This window comes from Lycorma delicatula, chromosome 4 (assembly GCF_047948215.1).
Source record: "Lycorma delicatula isolate Av1 chromosome 4, ASM4794821v1, whole genome shotgun sequence".
In the NCBI taxonomy this organism is placed as follows: Eukaryota; Metazoa; Arthropoda; class Insecta; order Hemiptera; family Fulgoridae; genus Lycorma; species Lycorma delicatula.
In genome coordinates this window covers 192,888,290-192,913,707 of record NC_134458.1, presented here as the reverse complement: position 1 = coordinate 192,913,707, position 25,418 = coordinate 192,888,290, and the positions used below count along the sequence as shown (strand labels likewise).

Below are 25,418 nucleotides of genomic sequence, written 5' to 3'. Positions count from 1 at the left end.
CAAGGGATTCTAATGGCGCAGTATACCCACTTAGCCACTAGCTTATTTAGAGCATTTTTTGGGGTGGGGTACAATTTTGTAAAAATATTATTTTTTAATCGTTAACAAATGTACCTAAGAAAAATAAGACCTTAATTAGGCAAAATCTCGAGATACTGATGGAGGCCTTGCTCTACAGCCTCACCCCCTTGATTTTTAAAGTCTCAAATTTAATAGTATCAATGCCCCAAACAAGGTGTGTTCATAAAGTAATGAGAATTTTTCTTTTTTGGAAAGAATTTTACTTATTCATCTACATTAGTGTTATCCGCTTCAAAGTAAGCCCCATTAGATATTATACACGTATGCCAGCGCTTTTTCAAATCCCCGAAACACTTCTGGAACTCGATCTTTGGAATAGTGTTTAGCTCTTTCAGCTATTCGCTTTTAATCTCATCTATGCTTTTAAAATGACAGCCCTTTAAGGTTCTCTTTATTTTTGGGAATAGAAAAAGTCATATGGGGCCATGTCTGGTGAATAAGGCAGCTGGGGTATCATTACAGTGTTGTTTTTGGCTAAAAATTGATGAACAAGAAATAAAGTGTGAACAGGCACATTGTCGTGGTGCAAAACCCATGAATTGTTTCATCACAAATCCAGGCATTTTTTTCAGATTTCTTCAAGCAAATGGCATTGAACTTGTAGGTAATACTCCTTATGGATCGTTTGAGCTTGTGACAAAAACTCATGATACACTATACTGTTAAAATCGAAGAACACGCTGAGCATTCGACTGTACTTGTCGATCTTTTTTTGGTCTTGGTGACTCAGAATGCCTCCACTGGGACAATTGAGCCTTAGTTTTTACATCATACCCATAAACCCATGTTTCATTACCTGTTATGACACATTTCAGTAGTTTTGCATCATTGTTGACTTCATTTAGCAACTCCTGAGCAACTTCCATTCACCACTGGTTTTGTTCAAAATTCAACAATTTTGGAACAAATTTTGCTGTCACACATTTCATACCCAAAACAGCCGAAAAAGTTTCATGGCATGAGCTGATTGATATCCCAACATCATCAACGACTTCTTTGACTGTAATTCGGCAATCATTCATAATCATTTCTTTTATTTTTTCTGTTTTCATCGGTTGTTGATGTGCTGAGGTGTCCGGAGGACTTGTCACCTTCAATGTTTTCACAACCTTCTTAGAAACACTTATACTACTCATAAACCGTTGCTACACTTTATTCCATTCTTATAGCAAATAAAAATTTTAAAAAAATATAAATTTTCTGATTAATTATTTATACAAATAAATAATTGCTGATCATACCAAAACATGTTTTATCATCCTTTTGACAGCTGACAAAAGATTAAACATCCAATATGGCTAAAAATGTACAGATACTTTTCAGACATGTTTACTAATACAACAACGAAAAAATACTGAGAAATGAACTAATAAAACCCACAAAATTTCAAAATTCTCATTACTTTTTGAACACACCTCATATACAAAAGTAATGTGATCAAGTTTGTTCAAAATCGGTCAAATAGTTCTGGAGATATAATAAGGTGATTTAGAGTGCGACACCAAAAACACGCTCATGCACGCACACACACATACACACACACATGTACATTTGACATCCAAATATTTCCATCCAGTTTTTGGGTTCCTTAGGTCAAAACTTGAACATCCACTGAAGACTGCATATGCCCAACCATTGAATCGAATACAATACTTTTACTTTCTAAAGCTACAATTCTGTTATATTTCTAAAAGGGAAAGTAATAAAAAATATTACAGTTGATTGGCTTGTTACAAAAACAACACAAGTTATACTTAATACTAGAATTATAAAATCTAAAAACATAAAAAAATTGCATACATGATGTAGCCAAAGTTGTAGCCAAATTAGCAACAGATGGCATAACTCCACTAGCAGTTGCAATAGATTCGTTTCCGCTTCTTGGTGGTAACGGGAACAAATGGCTCGTTGAATTATTTCCTGATGAAACAGGTGCAGCAGCACTGTTAAACACCATTCCGCTGACACCAGCTGTTGTATTCGGGAAACTGTAAATAGAAATATAAAATTTAAACTTAAAAGTGATTCGGAAAAAACATATAACAGTTACATTCTAATACCCATTAATTATTAATAATTATTTTTTAATTGTTATCTATTAAAAGTAAAGAAAAGCACACATCAGTACTGTTGAACTTTATGGTATTTGTAAGAGACTTAAAATTTAGTCCTTCATCAATCACGTGATCTTCATTCTCATAATTTTACTTACTTTATGATTTAATTATTTCCTTAAATTTTTAATCAAAGAAAAAAGTTATAAAAATTGTCACAAACTTCATCAAGAGCTAAGATGGGCCCTCATTGCTATTATTCAACTGCACTCTAGAAATGGTAATGAGGAAATGGCTCAAAAAATGACCCCTAAAAGTAAAAATGGCCAAAAAATCAAAACACATTGTCCTGGTTTCACTGATGACCCGGCACTACTAACAAACGACATTGATGAAGCTAAATCACACATAATTAAACCTTCAAAACATTGCAAATAAAATTGGCCCCAAAATATAATTTGAAAAGATAGAAATTATGCCCCAAAAATTACAACAATTAAAAGAAATAAACATAAACAGTAATAAAATCAAAATAGTAGCCAAACTTAAATACCTCAGAGAAATAATAACAAACAACCTAACAAAAACCCTCAATCCAATAAGAAGAAACAAACTAGCTAAAGCTCAAAAATTAACCAGTTATACTACTTAAAATAAAAAATCTCTTATCAAAATAAACGTCCAAACCCTGTAAGGGTAAACACCCACCCGTCTTGTGATGCTTCCAGTCGCAATACTAGCACCCCCTATTCATAGCACTGATGGGCTTTAACAGGAGTTGTCTTTTGCTCTCTAATTTCTTAGATCTCATAGTAATAAGCCAGACTTCATTGGGATGCCAACGATGTAAATACCTCGGTAGACATTTACAACACTGAATTATAACAGCTTTTCCTTCGCTGCAGGCCTCATCCAGATATCTTGAATGTCCTAAGAGCAGTAATTACTTGCAGGTATTACTTCAAAGGATGAATGAATGAAAATTTCTGTACTGTGTGAAAATACTATGCCTGACCGGGACTCAAACCTGGGACCTCCAGATGAAAGGCCGAGATGCTACCACTCACGCCACAGAGGAGAGCTGTGTACAAAGAGTTAGAACCTATCACCTATACTGTGCAGAAGAGGAGGCTAGGATTCTTTGGACATATCATGAGGATGCAAGATTCAAGACTTCTGAAACAGCTAGTACATTACAACCTCGACTTGAGAAAACTAAGAGAGCATCTGAAGGAAATCAGCCTTACACTAGAAAGTACCACAGATAAAATAAAATTAAACAAGAAAATCAACAACAAAGACACTCGCTTCACCACTCACAAGAAAAAACTCTCAAAACACAAACATTTTCAACAATAGAAATGGCAGAAAGATCAGAATGCATGAATAACTACTGGGAGGTTCACAAGGCCCAAACAGCCCCATTGAAAAGACTTGGATAACAGACTAACTAAAGTGATCCTATGCGGTCATAAAAGATAATAATAATACTAAAGGTTGAATGTATTTCCACCTTGATAACTTGGTTGGAAAAAAGTTTTAAACTGAGTTTAAAACAATATAGTTTGAAAAAATGATAGATTCCTACTTTTTGTAACAGAAGTTTATAATTCTATGATAAAATTAGAAATTTGCTGTTAATGTTTCATTTGGTGAGAAGTAATTAAAAAATGTTAAACCATTACAGCTGATACAATAAAATGACATTTTATTCCTACAGGTGTTTGAAATTACCTAAAATTACAACTGGCAGCAAAACCAGAGAACGTCCTAACCCTGTAAGGGAAAACACCCACCCGTCTTGTGATGCTTCCAGTCGCCATACCAGCACCCCCTATTCCTAGCCCTGATGGGCTTTAACAGGAGTTGTCTTTTGCTCTCTAATTTCTTAGATCTCATAGTAATAAGCCAGACTTCATTGGGATGCCAACGATGTAAATACCTCGGTAGACATTTACAACACTGAATTATAACAGCTTTTCCTTCGCTGCAGGCCTCATCCAGATATCTTGAATGTCCTAAGAGCAGTAAACAACTGATATGGTAACCGACAAAAACAAACCTTAATGTGATTCCTATAAAGAATTTATAACATTTCGTTGATTATTTATTCATTATAGCCATTTCACACTAAACAACTTTGTATAACAAAAATAAATAATTACAAAAATAAAAAGTGATAAAATATTTGTTTTTATAAGCTTAATGGCTAGATATCATCGCAGAATTTGAAAATTATTAAAAGATCACATAGTTGGAATGGAACACAAGGGTAGCGGGAGAATTTTATCTTCCTACTAATCACAGTAGTTGGACAATAGTCCCTTGCTGCTGTATCTTTCTTTTATCGGCGGATAATTATTTATTTAGCGGCGGTTATAATTATTGTATTTTATTTATGGAGGAATGCTGCGTTCTGATCCTTTAGAACAGGGAGAAATTGTTTGACAGGGACCGACCATGGGAGACTAGCCGTGTATGTGCTTCGTTCTCCCGGCGTGATTCCACTTCAGTCCACCCCTGAAGTTGTTTCAGTGCTGCAGCCTTCTGGCCTAGCACGAATGCGCCTTTCAGGAGTCCCAGTGTTAGGAAGATGCAATAAGCTCCCCTTTCCATAGTCACATGTACTGGCAATCAAATAGTCAAATAAATGTATATGAGAGACTATGACATTGTGAACATCTGAACTGAACATGTACTCATCTTATTAAGAACATTTGCAAACAAAAATCTATTAGTAAGATGGGAATTTCTTTTCCTATTTATAAATAATGATGAAACATGGATTTAACACTAAATATAAGAAACCAAAGGACAATAAAAATAATGAGTACAAGCTAGTTAAAGAGCTTCAAAGAAGGTAAAAATCATTACATCATATGTAAAGGTTACAGCAACTGGTTTTTTGTATGGTAAAATCAAACAATAGTGAAATCATTTATCAATGAAAAAAATGTTTTTCATTATTTCAATGAGCCAGCTAACAGCAGTGTTTGTACATGAAAAATTTTATAAATTACACAATGAAATGCTTTAGAATTCTACATTCACCAAATTCTCCAGTTAAGGAGCGCTGTGTGGCCAGTTAAATGATCTCCAAATATAAATGGCAAACTGGAAAGAGATTTGAACGAAATAGATGATGAACAAATAAATATTTTGAAAATTCTGAGAAATCATTTATTTCTGATAATATAAAAACTTAGATGTAAAAAGGGAGACATAAAAGAAATAAAAAAAAAAATAATTTTCCCATTCTATTAAAAAAAAATCAAACATGCCTCATATTCATACAAGGCAAGTTGTATAATCCCTTTACTCTTTAACAAGAACTGATTTCTTGAATTACATTTCATTTAAAGAAAAATTATGAAAAAAAATTTATGTTACTAATTTAAACAATAAAAAATGTATCAAAAATTAAATTTTCTGGGATGAAGGTGCTTTTTGTAAAATGTTAAATATTACTATACTGTGCACATTAATTGCGACAAAGTAAAAAATAATTTTTTTCAAAAAACTATGCTTTTATTCATTGTATGCCTTTATATACACTGATAAATAGATATATTAATATGAAATATGTCCACCTATAGCAGAAATACCCCCTTGAAAACATTCTGGCATCGACTCCACTAGATTAGTGCACATATTCTTGACTTCATCATTGTGGAACCACACTTTTATAGCATTAGTTATCATGCATTCTTTTGTCGTACAGTTCATCTTATCTGAAACGTCTTTTCAAAATATTCCAAAAATTTTCAATGGTATTAAAATTTGGTTAATTTCCAGGTCGATCGAGCACATTAATTTAATTTTCCACCAAGAAAATCTTGACCGATTTTAAATTATGACAAGAGGTCAAGTCATGTTGAAATGTCTCGTCGAAAGGTTGTATGAATAGAACATTTCTTTTTTTTTTCATTTCTTTAATAAAGATTAAATAAAATAATAACATGTTTAAAAACAAGGAAAATACAACTTAAAATGAAAAAAACTTTAAGCATACACTAAAATCAAAATAAAAACAAAAAGATCACTCTATATATCTGATTAAAATAATAAAATTATCTGCTTTACGGCCGATGGCATAAACAGCTGAAAGAGAGTAACAATATTCATATATTTTTGTAAAAACAGATGGCCCTAAGGAATCTTAAAACATAAGATAACTTCATATCATCATCTCCTAGAATAGTTTGCATGTAAGCTTCCAGCTTAAATTTGTGGACCCATTGGATTGGTCTATTGGTGAACATGTCTTTGCAAATCAGCTGATTTGTAAGTCGAGAGTTCCAGTGTTCAAGTCCTAGTAAAGGCAGTTACTATTATACGTATTTGAATACAAGATCGTGGATACCGGTGTTCTTTCGTGGCTGGGTTTCAATTAACTACACATCTCAGAAATACACTACATTTACACTCGTACATATCATCCTGTGAAGTAATACTTGACGGTAATTCCCAAAGGCTAAACAGAAAAAAAGAAGCTTAAACTTGCGACGTAATACCGCACAACAGATACAAGACACAAACTGGTGCATCTGTTTGAATCATCCATCTATCAGTGCCATCCATGAGCAAGTCTAGTGTGCCCATTCGCAAACAGCAATAACCTCCTCCTGATAGTTAATTCTGGATGAGGAGCACCACGATGAAACAATTCTGTCATAATATTTCTATGAATTTGGTCGAATTCATCATACCTTGAACAGGAACTAATCTTCCAGTGCCATTTGTCATGAACAAACTTCAAAACATCTGTTTCAGAGGGTGTTTATCAGTTTGTAGCTTTGTAACCCTGCACAAATAAGTTGGTTTCATCACTAAAAATTATCTTCTTCCAGTCATCAGCAGTCCATGATTTATATTTTTAGGCCTGTGCTAAACGTTTTTTCTTCATTTTTGGAGTTAAAAATTGTTTTTACATTGGTCTTCTTGCTTTGCGGCCAGCTTCCAGAAGGTTATGAAGTACAGTTGAACTACTATCATCAAAACCAGTTGCTAATAATAAATCTCTCATAAGGTCTGAGTTTGTTTTCCTTGGATTAATTTTACAATTTCTTATTACGATTTTATCAGTTCATGGAGTATTTTCCATTTGCACCTACATTTTTCTCTCCTTTTGGAGACTATACAGATTCTTTCAATGTTGTCAGAATTTTTTATACACTTGATTTGCCACACAAACTGCAGAAGTGATATCTCTCACAGTCACAGAAGTGTGATCTTTAAGAGTAATAATTTTTACGCTCCCTCGGAGTAATATCTATTTTTAAACACATGAAAGCAACACGTGTCACACAGAATGCAGAAACTAACATCCTGCCAAATCCAAAGACTTACAACTAAAGCTAAGATGTTTACTTCAACTTTAAAACCTGTCAAGTTGCTTTTTTATTGTCAAAGTTGAACACTCACACCACTTGAAGGCAGATAAAACCGGTTTAAGGTGATTTCAGAGATAACTGGCAATCACATAACGATTTATAGAAAAAAATTGCTCGTTCCAATTAATTTTTACAGTGTACTATTATTCAGAATAATCTTCCCGTTGATTAAATTTTTGATATGCTAAAGAACATGTATGAAAAAAAATTTCATTCAACTTTAACAGCAATTTCATTTGAGATACAGCATCCCCAACTTCTTCCATTACATCAGAAAATCTTTTTTAAAAAAACAGAAGAGAAATAAAAAATCAATCCTCCAAATTAAGAGGTGACAAAATTTTAATGAATTTAGGTTGAAATGCTCCCAATGCATGAGAGAGGAAACAGAATTTTGTAAACAAGGAATTAAATTTTTTACTCTAAAAAAATTTTAGGAGTACAAATGGGAGGAGGCAGTCAGGTTTTTTCTCTTCAACTATATATTACAGCAGGCATAAAATAAGAAAGCTGATAACACAGTTGTAGGACTTTCCCGTAACACAATTAAAGCCATGTTCTGGGAAAGTCCTATAATTGTGGGTTGTTTCTGATGCACGGCTTACACACACAACTTAATTAAAAATATTTATCATTTTATTTAAATAAAATATTTTTTTGTTTATTTAATTTAATGATTCTAACTAAAGCGCGTACGCATACCATATTTAATTCGTGTGGGTGTGGCGGTTGTAGTGGCAACGGTCGGCAGACTGGTGTAGTCATGAGGCTTAACGTACCAGGTACCGAGCTGACAGAGTTTAAGACCCGGACAGACCGAGTTACTTTCTTTTTTTTTACATTTTAAATATTATTCATTTAATTAATTCTACTGCTCACCTGTGATGTCAAAACATAGCAGATAACTAGAACAGCATTTTTTTGGGATGGGGGTGCAATTTTGTAAAACTTTTTTTTATAATATTATTTTTTAATCGTTAACAAATGTGCCCAAGAAAAATATGATCTTAATTAGGCGAAATCTCGAAATAATGAGGTGACTGCTCTACAGACTCTGATTCCTTTGATCTTTTAAGTAGAAAATTAACTGGCATCAATGTCCCATATATAGAAGTAATCTGACCAAGTTTGGTCAAAATCGGTTGACTAGTTCTAGAGATATAAGGTGACTTAGAGGCCAACATTGAACATAATATGCACATACGAACATTAACATCCGGAAAATTTCTATCTGGCTTTTTGGGTTCCTTAGCTATCAAAATGTCAAAATTTGGTGAAAACCACTTATGCTTTGTTCCTGAATGGCATCGATGGCACGTAATTCATAACCTTGTGGTAGCCCTGAAAAGGACCATTTTTTGCGTTAGCTCTGAGAAAAGCTGTTGGGTCCGGAAGCTGGTCTCCGGTGAAGTCGGGGAGTTGCAGCTCATCCATTAAAGTTCGACCGGGCTTTCCCTCAGTGACAGTTGGGTCCCCACTACAGCATAGCAGTGGTGGCCCCCAGAGCTCTGCAGTGTCAGGTTGGCGTCGGTCATCCTTCACCGGTGCAGCTGAGGCGGTTCTCCCCGAGCAATTCCACGCTGGGCCAGCTCCTGCTGCTATGTCCACCATGGTCAGGGCGATTGAAGCCCAGCGAGCTGGAGCTGGAGCAGGAAGGTAGTGTCCATGTCCTGCGGCTCCCTCAGCAGGCTGGCCAGGCCTGCTGCCCGGCGGGGATGTTGGCATCTGCCAGGAGGTCCCATGCTGAGCCGACCAGGGAAATTCGTCTGTCTTCTTCTTCTTCACGGTCTTCTCCAGGTGGTGGTGGATGATGAATTGAAAATTCACTCTTGTGCACGCTCTTTTATTGGAGCCTGAGAATGATGGGGCTGCAGCGCCGCTATGGTGGGAGTAATGCTTGTATCAGTGCATCTGTATACTGTGTGCCAGCTCACATCATTGCCATCATGTTCACCCGCTGATATTAAATTAGGCATATATATGGTAACAGCTTAAATTGGACTGATTACAATATTTTCCTTCTAGAGCTATAGCACTACCTAGATAGAAAATTAAAATGCACTCCTACATCTTGAAATTCAATATATATTGCAAAAATACAAGACTTTTTTACCAGTGAAAATAAAGAAAAAAGTTCATATAAACATGGGTTTATAAAATTACATCTGAATGTTTTTCATTTGAAAACTAAAACTGCATTTTGAGTGTAAATTCAAACTGATAAAAGAAGTGTAATATGAGCGAATAAATTAAAAAAATTGAAATCACGATCATTTCAGCATTAAATACGATTATTTTATATTGTTACAAAAAAGTGTTAACAACATAACAGCTATAACAGTATTCATTTTACTCCAATTTAATACTTCAGAGGATGATATGTATGAGTGTAAATGAAGTGTAGTCTTGTACAGTCTCAGTTCGACCATTCCTGAGATGTGTGGTTAATTGAAACCCAACCACCAAAGAACACCAGTATTCATGATCTAGTATTCAAATCTATATAAAAGTAACTGCCTTTACTAGGATTTGAACGTTGGAACTCTCAACTTTGAAATCAGATGATTTGTGAAGACGTGTTCAGCAACTAGATCAACCTGGTGGGTTCAGTATACAATATATATATATATTTTTTTAACCTCTAGGACCTCTGTTAGGTATTGCTTCAGAGGATGAGTTGAATGATTTGTAGTGTGTGTAAAAATGCCATGCCTGATTGGGATTCAAACACGGGACCTCCGGATGAAAGGCCGAGATGCTAACACTTGCATCACAGAGGCTGGCAGTATAGAATATACTAAAAGCATATAGTGTACAACAATATAAATATTATTTACATCACCTTCATATTCTTGTACCTTCTTGATTTTATTAAATCTAGAATGTTGAATTTTAATGCACGGTTGCAGGTGTTCATTTGTTATAATATTCTACTTATATGTTCTACTTTTTTTATTCTTTCATCATCATTGTTAGATAATAATTTAAAAATTTAAATGACCTCAATCTTTCACAATTAAATGTTTGTTTTATTTATTTATGTAAGAACTTTAATTTTTTTTAAATAATTTTAATTTTTAAATTCCCTTTTTAGAAATATTATATAAAGTGGCGATCATACCTGCGCACAGGTTATCCTTTACAAATATTATGTTTGCTAATTATATATTGTAATTATTTGTTTTTACAAGGGAAATAAAGGTTTATTCACTAATTCATTCATTTTTAATAACTGGAGAAAGGAATCCATCAGTAAAAACTTATCCATTAAAGCTCTACTATTCTTTAAAATAGCATTGATAATCTCATTTTACATTTAAGAAAAAAAGATTACTATTCAAGCCAATAAATAAAATTGAATTGAAATGTATATATCGCACACATAATACAACACATGATCTTAAATTTTCCAGACTATTGATTTAAGTAACCAATTTTTAGAGATATCTAGAAAAATAAAAAAAGTTATTAAACACGCTATAACTTGGTAACCTACTGTTAAGGAATTAGTTAACACCTACCTAGATGCAGGAGGACCAAACACTGTAGTTGTACCACCTAATGCAGCAGGATGAGGTGGAACCGAAGTCGGGAACGAATTGTATTGGCTAGTTGAAAATGTTCCCACTGGGGTAGTATTGTTAATTGCACTCATATTAGGCATTGAAAACATTGTCGGTGGCAAAACCGGTTGATGTTGTGAAGTAGCACTAACTGCAGATTTCGAATAAACACTTTGGTCAACATTGAATAATGGTGGTGGTTGCTGCTGCAGCACCTGTTGATTTTGATTAAGCACCTCTGATTCATTTGATTGTACAGTCCCTTGCGCACCAATCACTGCTGCTGAGACATGTGACTGTACAGGATGTGTTAAATCAGTTCCAGGACTAGAGTAATCTGGAATCACCTACACAAGAAGAAGAATAAACATGTAACTGAAGTATAATTATTATGAATATTTATAAAATAAAAATTAAGCATTAAATTCTACATTAATAAACATAATATTATATATAATTAATATTCAAAATCAGATACTCAGTTATTCTCTGTAAAATAAAATAAATATTTATGAAAAAACATTCCTAGTTAAAAACTCAAAAGTTATTCTTTTCTCTTCAATTTAAAGCAAATCTTAATCTAAATAAATCAAAAAATATTCTTACAATTTAATATGTCATAATAACATCTGACTGAAAATCAGAGCTTGGACTTGAAAAGGTCAAATTAAGAGAACATATTATTTGCACGAAGAGATATCACTACGCAGTTAAGAAAAAAGTTAACCATAACACCAATTTATGATGTCAATGATAGTCCATGTCTTCATGGACAAACACCACTACGAGATCTACAACATAAACGTCCTCTGAGGAGAAGACACAGGCTCAGACCCCTATGAAGTCAAAATTAAAATTAAATTTACCCCCAGAAAAAGCAAAAAAACCACGCCCCTAAAACTAAAATGGATCCTACCCAACTAATCAAGAATGAAAATTAACTGAAAAAATAACAATCACGGATAAACTCGAATATCTAGTCAACAACGTTAAACAAATCAGAAAACTTAGCCTCAATAAAATCCCATAAAAAACAGCAATGGTGGAACAGTGAATGTGATGAAATAGTGGAGAAAAGACATCAAATCAAGTATGGCTATTTCACCAATCCCAAAAATCAGAAACATCCTTCCAAAATCTAGTAAAACAAACGAAAGAAATCACCCTAACCTTACGGAGAATAAAAAGAAAACACCATAAAGACATACTGAAATCAACAGAAAAAAATTCAATAAAACATAGTCAAGAGACTACTACAAAACCTTAAAAAAATCATCTCCAAAAATACAAACTCCAAACGCTATTAATAAAGAATGAAAACTATAAGCAGGTCTATAAAAATAAGGACTACGCGTAAGTCCTAGGTAAATATTTCAACCCCTAAATTGTGAAGAACCGACAGAACGCCTAAACTTCAACACCACACCCCAATAACCAAACTATCAGAAAACATCAACCCTCCCATAATAAAAGAAGTTTACCAAGCACTAGGTGAAATGAAGAATTACAAAGCAGCAGGGGAATATCAGACTTTTGTAGAGATCTGGAAGATCAGCAAGAATTGCCTTTCATCAACAGCTTGTTGAAATCTGGATCAAAGAAGAACTACCAAAACACTGGACAACAGCCCTCATCCATCTGCTACACAAAAAAGGGACAAAACAGATGATAAAAATTACAGGGGAATCTCACTCACAGACACAACATACAAAACTCTTTCTAGAATCATTCTCAACAAGATCGGTTCACAACTCAAGAGAGAACTAGAATAATACCAGGGCGGTTTCAGACCCTGGAATCATGACCAGATCATGATTCTCAACCTAATAATGCACCAAAGAGGAAAAGAAACAAAAGATATTTATGATAACACTTGTAGATTTCAAGAAATCTTATGAATGTATCCACACAGAATCCCTACTACAAATATTCTAAGACACCTCGGTCTACATACCAAATTAATAAACATGATAAAACCAAGTCTCACACCACTAATTCGAAGGTAAAACTCGGAGACAAGCTCTTGAATCATTTGAAATCAAAACAGGAGTACACCAAGGTTCTCACCGCTATGATTCAACTATGCTCTAGAAATAGTAATGAGAGAATGGCTTAAAAAATGCCCCCAAAAGTAAAAACAGGCTGAATAATCAAAACAAACTGTTGTCGTTTCACCGATAACTTGGCACTGCTAACAAACGACATCGGCGAAGCTAAATCACAGATATTAAAACTTCAAAACATTGCAAATACAACTGGCCTCAAAATATAATTTGAAAAGACAAAAATTATTCCCCAAAAAATAACACGATTAAAGGAAGTAAACATAAAATAGTAACCCGATTTAAATACTTCAAAGAAATAATAATAACCTAAATGTAAAAACCTCAATCCAAATAAGAAGAAACAAACTAGCTAAAGCAAAAAAATTAACCTGGTACACTTACAACAAAAAATGTCTGTCAATAAATGAAAAAATAAGGTACTACAACAAAGTTATAGAACAACATAGCTGAAAGAAGCTTCATTTTTACATTGTTAACATGATCAGCAGTAATAGTAACTGTGTAGAATTATTCAAAAGTGAAAAATTAATATCAATTGTTTTGTTATTATTTAATATTATATCTTATTGTGAGAAAATTATTACTTAATCCGATACTAATTTACAATACTAGAATTAACAGTAATAATTATTTAATCGAACTGAACGTAAATTGAAAACATGAAAACAGACACAAAATTACGACATCAATTTTCTGCCATAACTTGGCTATTTTTTACCGATTTTAAAAATGAAAGATCATTTTGTTCAAAATAAAAAGCTTAATATTTTAACAAAGTAACATTCATTTTGAAAAGATTTATATTTATGAAGGTATAACGGAATGAAAAATAAACATGGCCGCCATTTGATAATTTGTGAATGTATTTAAGTCCTGATTTTTTGCTAATTTTAAAACTTTATTACAAAGCTGCTTACCACATATTAATATGATTCCTCTATCCGAACTTGAAATATAAATTTTTATATAAAAATAACAAAATGGCAGACAGGAGGAGAACAAAAGAGAAATTGCCATTTTTCCTAAGGATATTTTTTGTTTAGTTTTACAAGTAGAATTCGAAAAATTATACCCAGCCCACCATTTTAGAAACACCCTGTATAACAATAAATTAATGAACAAATTAGATTTGAAGATGACATTTTATATAAACAAATAATGAACAAACTAAATTATTAAGTTGGCCAAACTGATTCCCCACTCAACAGTAATCATAACAATTGTGACATTCTTAATAAACTGGACATACTTACTTTTACTTTACATTTACAATTTTTAAGTTATGATGATCAATTGTTGTGATTCTAACAATTTTATATATTTTTATTTTAAACTGGCAGACCCGGCAATGCTTCGCTATGGCTAGATTTGAGTGTATATTTGTGTGTGTATATATATATATTAAATGAACAAAAATGAAAGTTTGACAAAACATTAACAAAATGCAGAACTTCACAAAATTTCCCTTTTTCCCTTTCCTTTTCCCCAATTTCACTTTTACCACATTCCCTTCCCTTTCCTCCATTTCCCCCTTTCTATTCTTTCCCCACTTTTTCACTTGTTTCTCTTTCCCCTTTTTATTTTTTCTCCTTTCTCCTTCCCATTACCTTTTTCCTGTTTTCCTCTTTTTCTGTTTTCCATTTTCCTCTTCTTTTCTTTTTACCTTCTTCACTTTTACCAACTTCAATTTTCCCTTTTCTGATTTTTCCCTCTTTCCTTCCCCCTTTTCCCCACGCATAAATCTGTCCAGTAGTTTTTTAATCTATAGCGGACATACACATCGAAAAAATCGAAATGGAATCGTAAAACATTTAGTCCAACAGATAACGCTGTTTTTAAAAAAAAACATGTTTTTACTTACCACAGGTGTGACATCTTAGGTATATAAAAACATGCGTGTGAATCGAATGCAACGTTGTGCTAAAATTTCAAAGCAATCAATGAAGAACTTTCAGAGATTTAAGATTTTGAACAAATGAACATTTACATTTTTATTTATATAGATTATTATAAATCCTCCTGAAGATGGCAGAATAGCCGAAAATGTTTGTGGGAATTAACTAATCTATTGGTATGCTGATTTTAATATTAATTTGAATTAAATTGCACTTTACCAACAGTGCCATGTTTGTAAAAAAATGAGAACTTTCAAAAATAAAAAAAAAATTATTCTAATTACGCAATGCACTTAATAAAAGAAGGGCATACCCTGATTAAAATGGAAGAATCAACAAAATTAATTCACAAATGTGTTAAAACGAAGAAGAAGAATGAACATTTTAGAAAATCTAGAAATCTTTAAATTAAAAAGTAACAATAAAACGATCATAAATGAACAGATCAACAATCATGCGGATGTTCTTTACAAGAACCTCAATTTATTGAAAACAGGAAATAGATAAATAAAATTAAAAGATAAGTATAACCATTAATAACAAATAAACAAGAAGGCCAGATAAGGCATAACATCGAATATAGGGAAGGGCGTTGACTAAACACTATATAAAGAGTAACAGAAACTGAAAGTGTCAGTACAATAAGTTTTGACATTGAGGGGTTCCAAAATGTGTCAACAAGAGATAAAAGAATGAGGATAAGAAAGGTAAGCAGTACTAAACATAGAAACTTTAGTGATCTTAGCAAACGATAACAGTAACTATTATATTAACAATAACATACATTAATTATTGTGAACACTTACTTGTTAATTATTGTAAGTTTATTTGGGTTTTTTTTTTTAAATATCCTTACAAATTGTATTTATCGCATCATACTTACAAGTGTAATTAGGCGATTGTGTTCTTATTTAAAGTGTCTTCTGTTTTCAGGGATATTAAAATATTACATTACCTTAAGCGTTACATGCAATTGTTTCTTGTAATTTCTGTTGTAGTAGCTAATACACAATTTCGCTTTATTTGTTTTTATTGGTAGAAGTGTGCTAGAAGTACAATATTCTTGTTTGACTTGCCGAGAAAGTTAACTCGAAAGAGAAAAAAGTATGATACTTTAAGCAATGCAGTATTCTACAACAAAAAAAGGATGTGTTTTGGGAGCCATTAAATGATAATGTCATTAAACGCACAGTCCAAAAGAACATGCAGAATGGAAATGTGTTTGGAGAATTATTATAAGTTACCATTTGATAACATCTGATCTGATGGACTCAGCATTTGAAAAAAAGTGATCACTGACTGTGTTACCTATAGGAGGGAGATTTGTGCTTATTTCTTAAAAGTTACCCAGTCAGGAACGGTGAGCCTGAATGAATAATACAAATAATGAATTGAGCTTATCTAGGCGACAACAAAACATAGGCCAAATTTATCCTCCTCAGTGGGTGGTCGGAGGTGTTTGCAGAGAAATGGGCCAGTGTTTCTTGTATGCTATGCCTGACTGTACTGCCAAAATAGTTACAGAGGCAATCACAGCCAGCAATCTACTCAACACAACCATTATATCTGACACATGGAGGGCACACAAGAGAATATACAAAATATCCTTGAAATGTGAAATGAACATTCAGAGAATTTCATTGATTCTATTAGGGGTTCACACACTCAAAGAATTGAATCACTTTGAGCTGCTGCAAAATATGAGAACAATCAAGAATGAGAGAAACATTGCAATGATTCCTATTAGGTATATTTCATAAGAAAAGTACCTATTGTAATGGGTACCATGATTCGATTTCCAGAAAATTTTGACATATCTTTGCATTTCACATCCCCCAGACCCCAAAATCACCATCAGTTGTAAAGTTTATGTATATACAAAAGCTTATCTCTAAAAGTAAAAACCATTTCATTATAAACAAGTTTATTCTGAAAACTTTATAAATATTTTTTATTTCTCTTAAACTACTTCTCTATATAATTGCCAATTGAACTAAGACATTTATAATAACAATACACCAGCTTCAATATACCCTCATCATATTCTTCTGCCGCCAGTCCATTGATCTTGCCACTGATTTAGCATGATCATTATCTAGCCTGATATAGCCACTGATTTAGCATTTTTAAGTTCATCGTTACCCAGGAATTGCATACTGCTCAAAAATTCTTTCAATGTCCCAAACAAATGGTAATCAGAAGGAGTTACGTCCGGCTGTATTGTGGCTCATCATAAATTTCCCATCCAAATGTTCTCAGTAAATCACACATCGGACCCACAATATGTGGATATGCATTATCATGCAGCAGCACGATGCCATCGGTCAACCACTCCCATTGTCGATTTTGAATGGCACACTGTAACTTATGTAGAGATTCACAGTAGGCTTCTGCATTTATAGTTGTTCCATGCGGCATGAAATCAATCAGCAGTATGCCAAACCGATCCCAAAAGACTGTGGCCATTAGTTTGTGTCCAAATGGCTGTGGCTTAACCTTGGTTGGTCTAGTTGGCGATTGAGGATGACACCATTTTCGGATGTTTCTTTTATTCATTACATTATCACCATACACAGCAACCAACTTCCTATGAATTTCAGCTGGCTTAATGTTCTGATGGTTTAAAAAACATATGACTCCACATATTTCACAGTCAGCAGCAACATCGATTTTCCTATTAATTTGATCATGTAATAACTCACACTAATCAAAGATATTACAATATGGCAACTTACAGATAACACTAGTACATTACTAGTGTGGCCATGAACGACACCGGTTCGATCAACCTTAAGGAGAGAAATTTCCCAGCGGTCTTTACTATAGAGATACTCCTCGTTTACACATGCGCACGCGCATGTACACACACACACACACACACACACATTTCACTTTCTTGTGGACACGATAACTGCCGTAATTTTGTGCCAACCACTTTCAAATTGATGCATAAAATATAAGGACCCAAAATCTTGGTCAAGTTCGTTAATGGGCAAAATCAGAACATGGATGTGGAAACGGGAGGGTTTTTAAAAAAAAAAATAATATCGCTATAACTTTCTTATTAAGTAAAATATAGAATTCTATATATAAAATATAGAATTCGTAAAATATATAAGTTCCTACTATTCTTTGGATAAGGGCCTAGAACATATTTCCGTAAAGTTTTTTGATACCTACCACTTTTCTTAACTTTAAGGTGGAAATCTTTTTTATCCCCTACTTAGCACCGGTGAAATCTACCTCCGTCTTCCAGCGTGCTGACAGGTATTTTTTTTATTTATTTAGATTTCTATTTATGCAGATTTAGATGAAGAATCCATCTATCACAGAAGTGTAAATCGCCATGAGCAATTGTTACATAGTGCATTATATTGCTATATACAAGTGGTGTATCCAGGATTCCACCAAATTTTAAGATTTGTTTTTCCTGTCTTTTGCTAACCAATTTTATAAAAATTTCTTGATTCTCATAATATAATGCTGCTGCAGTTTACTCTGCAAAATATTTCTTTTTCCAACCTTCACCATCCCCAAAACTGCATAACTCATGCCTCTTTCTATTATTTAAAATTACATTTAAAATTTTTAAATTTTATCTTTTACCGATTTTTTTGCAATATTTATTTAAAATTAGACTATTTTTTATGATAAATTGTTTTAGTACATTACATTGCATAGTACAAAAAACAACAACAATATTTAATAAGTTTTTTGAATAAAAATGAACATCATAATGACTAAAAATAACAAGATAACAAAAAAACTAACTAAAACAGTTTTTATAAATAATTGGCTCGCCTCTATGATTACTTTATGAAATTATTTATTATAATATTTATGAAATTTTTCATAAATATTTTGCAAAGTAAACAAAAAACAATATTTAATAACTTGGTTCACATAAAAATGCTAAGAAACAGATTTCAATTTAAAAAGGTATATATATGTATTAAAGGAAAACTAAAAAGTAATACAGAAAAGAAAACTGGAAAAGAACACCTTATTTTGTACAGAAAACAAATGTTATTAACATTTACTGAAAAATATTTTGTCATTATTGTTCTAGCCTATACAAAAAAAAAAAAAATAATAATATGAGAGCCCATTACACATATATAAAACAGATGGCAACTTTTCTTCACTATCTTTAGGTTCCTATTGGTTTACCCTTTTCTAAAATTTAATTTTGACAGTTATCCGTTCTTCTGCCAAGACTGTAACTCTCAACTTTATCCTTTCTTCCTCCAATTTCTTTTTTTTAATTTCTGCTTTCATTCTCCTTTTCAGAGCTCTATTTTGTTCTTCTTGAAAGAAGTTTCTACTTTTTTCTATAAGAAATTCTCCATATCATCTTCTAGAACTTCTCACTGCAATGAGCATTGTTTTGGTAATGAAAACCATTCTCCTTGCCGCCATCATCCCAACCCCATAGGGGAAGACACCCACCTTGTGACCTTGTGACACAGGGGGGGTAGATACCCCCCTGTTCATAGCCTAATGGGCTTTAACAGAATGGGAGTCATCTTTCACCCACTAACATTTTACACTTCATAGTAATATGCCAGGCCTCATTGGGATGCCACTGATGTAAATACCTCGGTAGACATTTACATCAATGTTTTATAAACTCAGCTTTTGCCTTTGCTGCAGGCCTCATCTGGACATCTTGAATGTCCTACATCGTTGCCCTCTAAACTAGCTAATAAGTTCGCAGAAGCACGAACCCTATGCCCAGTTCTACATTTTATAGAGCCAATTCGTGTGTAAATGTCTCATAAAATTTGAGGCAAATGAATATTAACATACCACCAAAAATGTTGTTCACAACAACAAAATTTATTCCTGGTTCCCTTAGTGAACTCAACTTCAGTTCATACCCCTAATTTTGTTTCATTATGGATTCCTGTCTGGTCTACCAGACGGACAGACCTCCTACACCCACTAAGCTCCATCGCAGAGTCCCGCGTGACATTTACTTTCACTTACTACCATCGTCAAGATGCCACTACAACTCACAGCTGCGTGGTTACTCATACCCTCGCCAGTGCAGTCATCGTTCCCCTTGCCACCAGCATCTACATTTGCACAAAAACCTTTCATTGATAAATTATTGTCTCTTCGTGCAAATTCACGACAAGTAGAGGTTTGTTAATAGAAAGCCACCTCTGAAAATGCAATTCTCTGAAATTTTTTGGAATTTTTCCTGACCTTTCTGTAAAAATTCTTGACTTTTCCTGACTCTCTCTTTTTTCCTGTTTAGCCTCCAAGAATTAACGTTTAGGTATTACTTCAGAGGATGATATGTACGAGTGTAAATGAAGTGTAGTCTTGTACAGTCTCGGTTCAACCATTCCTGAGATGTGTGGTTAATTGAAACCCAACCACCAAAGAACACCAGTATCGACGATCTAGTATTCAAATCTGTATAAAAGTAACTCCCTTTACTAGGAATTGAACGCTGGAACTCTCAATTTCCATATCAGCTGATTTGGGAAGACACATTCACCACTAGACCAACCGGTGGCTTGACATTTCCTGAGTTTATATTTCCTAACATTTCTTGCCTGTGGAAACCATGGTACCCCTACTAACTAACAAATGTGTGTTATGTTTGATTACAGTTTTAAAAGTTGCAGGGACATTCTAAAAAAAAGTCAACGGAAATATAATCCGTCCAACCAATACTGAAAATATTAAGTATTTTAGTATGAAAAGTGATGCTGGAAAGTAATTTTTAATAAACTTACCGTTTCTGATACAGTTGTCCGTGCAGATGAATCTGTGAAAAGTTTTGAGGCTGTCGATAAAGTCGACTGAGATTGCAGTATATTAGGATCTACAGTACTAACTGGTACTGTAGTTGTTGGTACAGATTTTGATGCTGCTGTAATTTTGTTAGGATGAGTAGTAGCCAAAGGTGCATATGTAGACGGATGATTACGAATTGGAATTCTATGTAAATAACCATACCCAATGCCACAACCCAAACTATACAAAAAAAATCATAATTTGGTATATGAAAAATTGTAATAAAAAATGCTAAGTTATTATTATTAAAATATTGTATTTTTTTTAAAACCTTAAATACCTCCTAAGTCATAATTACAAGAGTTGTTCAATAAGTCCTTAGAAATCCAAGAGATAGCGCTTGTGGTATCAAAAATGGTCTGTTTTTAGTAAGCGTCATTTGTCGCTAGAGTGCAGCTAAAGTTTCAGCTGTATCCACCAGGTGGTTTCACTGTCATAATCGACTGAAGCAACAAGCTACTGTTTACTTATAAAATGGAAAAAGTGAGTTTCATGTGGTGATTAAACACTTATTTTTAAAAGGCTTAACACCAAAAGAGATCAAAGTTGAGTCGGATGAAGTTCATGGCATGTCTGCTCTTGTGTTTGCAACCATTTACAATTGGGTAAATGAGTTTAATTGTAGCCATATATCCACAAAAGATGAACATCATCCAGGACATCCAGTAAAAGTGACGACCACCCCAAAATGATTGACAAAATTCACGATATGGTTCTGAGTGATCGACAAATAAAAGTGCACAAAATAGTTGAGGCCACGCATATCATTCGCAAGCTACAATGTTTTCAATTTTGCATAAAAAATTGTGTGAAAAAAATTTTGGCATGATGGGTGCCGCGTTTGCTCTCTGTTACTATCAGTTATTATCTCTTGTTACAGCACCGATTGAAAAGAAATCAAGAAAAAACATCATTTGAAAAAGAAAGATTTTCCATCAAGATAATCCACGAGTGCACACCTGCACAGTTTTGATGGCCAAAATTATGGAATTAAGTTCAAATTACTACAACATCCACTGTATTCATTGGATTTGGCCCCCGGTGGTGAATTTGAAAAAAATGGCTTTGCAGTCAACGGTTCACGTAGAACAAGGAGGTCATCCCCCAAACAGATACTTATTTTGAGAAGCTTCCATAATCCTACTTTTTGGACAGCTTAAAAAAGTTGGAGAAACGCTTTGAAAAGTGTAGAGTTAAAAGGAGATTATGTTGAAAAATAAAAATATCTACATAAAATAATTTGTTTAACTATCTTTTTCTACGACTTATTAAACGACCCTTGTATTACATTGTAATCAATTATTACACATTATTACATTATAATCAATTCAACACTAAACAGGTGTTCTATAATAAATAGTAATTCTAAACTTATAAAGTAAGATTTCCTTTCTCAATAAAAAAAAATTGGTACAAGATATAGATTAAAATTTTTGTAACTTTATGATAATAATTAGCAAATAAAAAAAACCAGAAAATAACACATCAACAATGGTCAATAAATGATCAGGTAAATGCTTAAAAATATACAATGCAAGCAAATTTTTAAATTCATCAGGTTACACCAGTTAACAAAATATTTTTTTTTTGTGTAACTGGAATCATACATGGTGATTTTAACTAATTTTGGGGTGTTGAATTCAAAGCTGTAATCACAACTTGTGTAATACATCACATTTTTAGATACATACAATTTAAACTTACAATTTATTTACAGATAAATGATTACAGATAAATGAAATCAATGTGAAATTAATATTTAAAAAAAATTATTTATGTGCATCGATTTAAAATTGGATTAATCACCTAAATTTTCACATATTCAAACACAGATAAACTGAAACACATCAATACAATTTTAAAATAACAGTTTTTAAACGTTTAAATCATTTTTACTGTCTTACCTTAAATTTTTAAAATATGTTGACAAACCTTTTCGCTTGAACAATGTTTTATCAGTTTCTCAAAACAAATATCATCAACAGTCACCGATCATTCCATGATCCCATCTTCCTTGGTACCAATGCTCCATAGTCAGAATATCCAGATGAAAACACACTCTCCTTGCCTATCAGCCGACAGAGCCCAAATTTTCAGGAAAAAAGTCTAGATGGGAGTATAGGAAATGGATTTTTAACGACGTCCAACATCCTACATTTCAATTTTTCTAACAGCTTATTAACCAAAAAAACATAGCTTTCATCTTTTCTGTTGCCTAAACAACCACCAACAACAACACCGAAAGACTTAAAGGCAGCCGGTTCACGTTTGCTAAGTTTATTATCAGAAGTTGAGTCCTTGATTTGAGAACAGTTACTTGATTTGTAGACTGACACACATATCTTTCTTTGTTTTTCCTGTTTAGCCTCTGGTAATTACCATTAACATGTTACTTCAGAGGATGGTATGAACGCAATTGAAGTGTAGTCTTGTACAGCTTCAGTTCGACCATTCCCGAGATGTGTGGTTGATTGAAACCCAACCACAAAAAAAATTCTTCAACATCATTTGCTTCATTCTCACATTGTTCTTCTAGCAATGTCGAATTGTATGGTGGTACAGATAACTCCTCTCCATGTGGTACCTCAGCTTTAGAGCTAAGAATACATCTGGATATTTGATAAACTTTCTATTTTTGAATGAAAATCCAATTACAAAGGACTCAATAATTAAAGAGACAAATGAAACAGTTTTTAGGAGTTTGTACTTTCATGACTTTAGGTTGGCATCACTGGGATGAGCTGAGAACAGCTGATGGATAAAAATTGTTTTGTTTAAAACTCAATATTGCATTTAACAATGTCGTGTCCGCTTGAAGTTTCCATATTAATTGAATAACATTCAGTGACCTATTTTTTGCTTACTGAAGATGAAAAACTGGCTAAAATCTTTTCTCGAATGATTTTACAGTACAGTGAAAGTTGTATGAACCACGTAAATTTCTATAAGCAAGTAGAACAGTTCAAAAACGATCAAACCTCAGTGATTGACGAGCAAAATCCTGGCCGGCCAATTGAAGTGTCAACTCCTTTGCTTGAAACTCGCATTGACTGCATTATTCATGAAGACTGATATATTACAGTTGAACATGCAGCAAAAACAGTTGCAGTAAGTGTTGGCACAGTTTATAACATTATCAGTAATAAGCTCAAGTACAGCAAAACATGTGCAAGGTGGGTCCAAATAGAGTTAACACAACACAGGGAAACAGGACTCACAGTGTACACAGACTTGAAAGAACACTACAAAAGGGAAGTGGTGACCCTTTTCTAAAAAAGATTTTAATGTGTGATGAAACTTGCATTCACCATTTTGAACCAGAGTCCAAAAGACAAAGCATGGAAGCTCACCTGCCCGAAAGAAATTCAGAACGCAAGCATCAATGGGAAAAGTCATGTTGACCGTCTTTTGGGGTGCCCAAGGTGTCATCTTTTGTGAATATTTGGAAAATCAGCGTACAATAAACAGTATCTACTACTCAGACATGTTGATGAAAAAAGTAATGCCAGCAATGAGAAAAATTTTGCGGATCTCAAAGAAAAGGCGAGATATTGCTACACAACAATGCTTGCCCTCACACCACCCAGCTGACCCAAGAAACCACTAGAAAAATGAGTGGGAGATACTACCACATCCTCCCTACAGTCCAGATTTGGCTCCCTCGAATTTTCACTTGTTTGGTCCACTCACAAGGAGGCATCTTGTGGAAAAAAGGTCAGCAACAACGAGGAGGTCAAAGAATTTGTGGGAAAGTGGCTCCAACAGCAAGACAAAGACTTCTTTGCATCAGGCATAAAAAAACTAGTTCATTATTGAGACAATTGTATTAATATTGGTGGGGATTATGTTGAAAATTAGTAAAAGTCTCATTTTGTAAAAATACACAGGTTTTTTCTACATCAACTTGTATCTTTAATTATTGAATATCCCTTGTATATTTGTCATACAAAAGTAGCAGTCAGTGAAGCGGTCCTTAAATTCATGCCAAACTATCAATACAGCAAATGGCACGCCTCATTGTTTCCCCTTCAACCAATCAGTTAAGAGTTACTGAGCACAATATGTAAATAACATGAGGCGCCCAGATTTTATCTTGATCCCCAAGTGCATAATCAAAATAGAATTTATAAGCTGTTTTTATTGATTCAGAAATAGTCTTTCTTTGAGATTTAGGCATAAATCTGCCACAGACATAACAATAATTGTCTGGGTGATTTGAGCATTCACAAACTTTTCCAGAAGCCATATTGTAGAAAATAAAAACATGAAAAATCACTTTTGTATTATAAAGAATCTATGAAAATTTAACAAAACACTAATAACTCTGTAAAACACAACACACACTATAGACAAGTGATGCTAGACTGAATAAGTTTTTAAGCTCTGTATTAGGCAACAATAGACATTTGTATGATGTCATCATACAGATATGTTTGTACATGTCTACTTCTCATGAAGCAGTGTATATATTTAAATTTTTTTAAAACTTCTGATCTGTTGTAGCAACTAAGCACAATATGGCAAACATAACTAGTTGATATAATTAGAAGCTTCT

At 33.4% G+C, this 25,418-nt stretch overlaps 1 protein-coding gene across 1 annotated transcript in view; it reads right to left on the bottom strand.

Moving 5' to 3' along the window:
- Grasp65 (Golgi reassembly-stacking protein 2) overlaps positions 1-25,418 on the bottom strand; it is a 68,995-nt gene that overhangs the window by 2,423 nt on the left and 41,154 nt on the right. The window contains exons 5-7 of the mRNA XM_075364925.1: positions 20,803-21,043; positions 11,050-11,438; positions 1,882-2,069 (exon numbers count right to left, since the gene is read on the bottom strand). Coding sequence (XP_075221040.1) covers positions 1,882-2,069; positions 11,050-11,438; positions 20,803-21,043 — 818 coding nt within the window. The remainder of the gene's footprint in view (positions 1-1,881; positions 2,070-11,049; positions 11,439-20,802; positions 21,044-25,418) is intronic.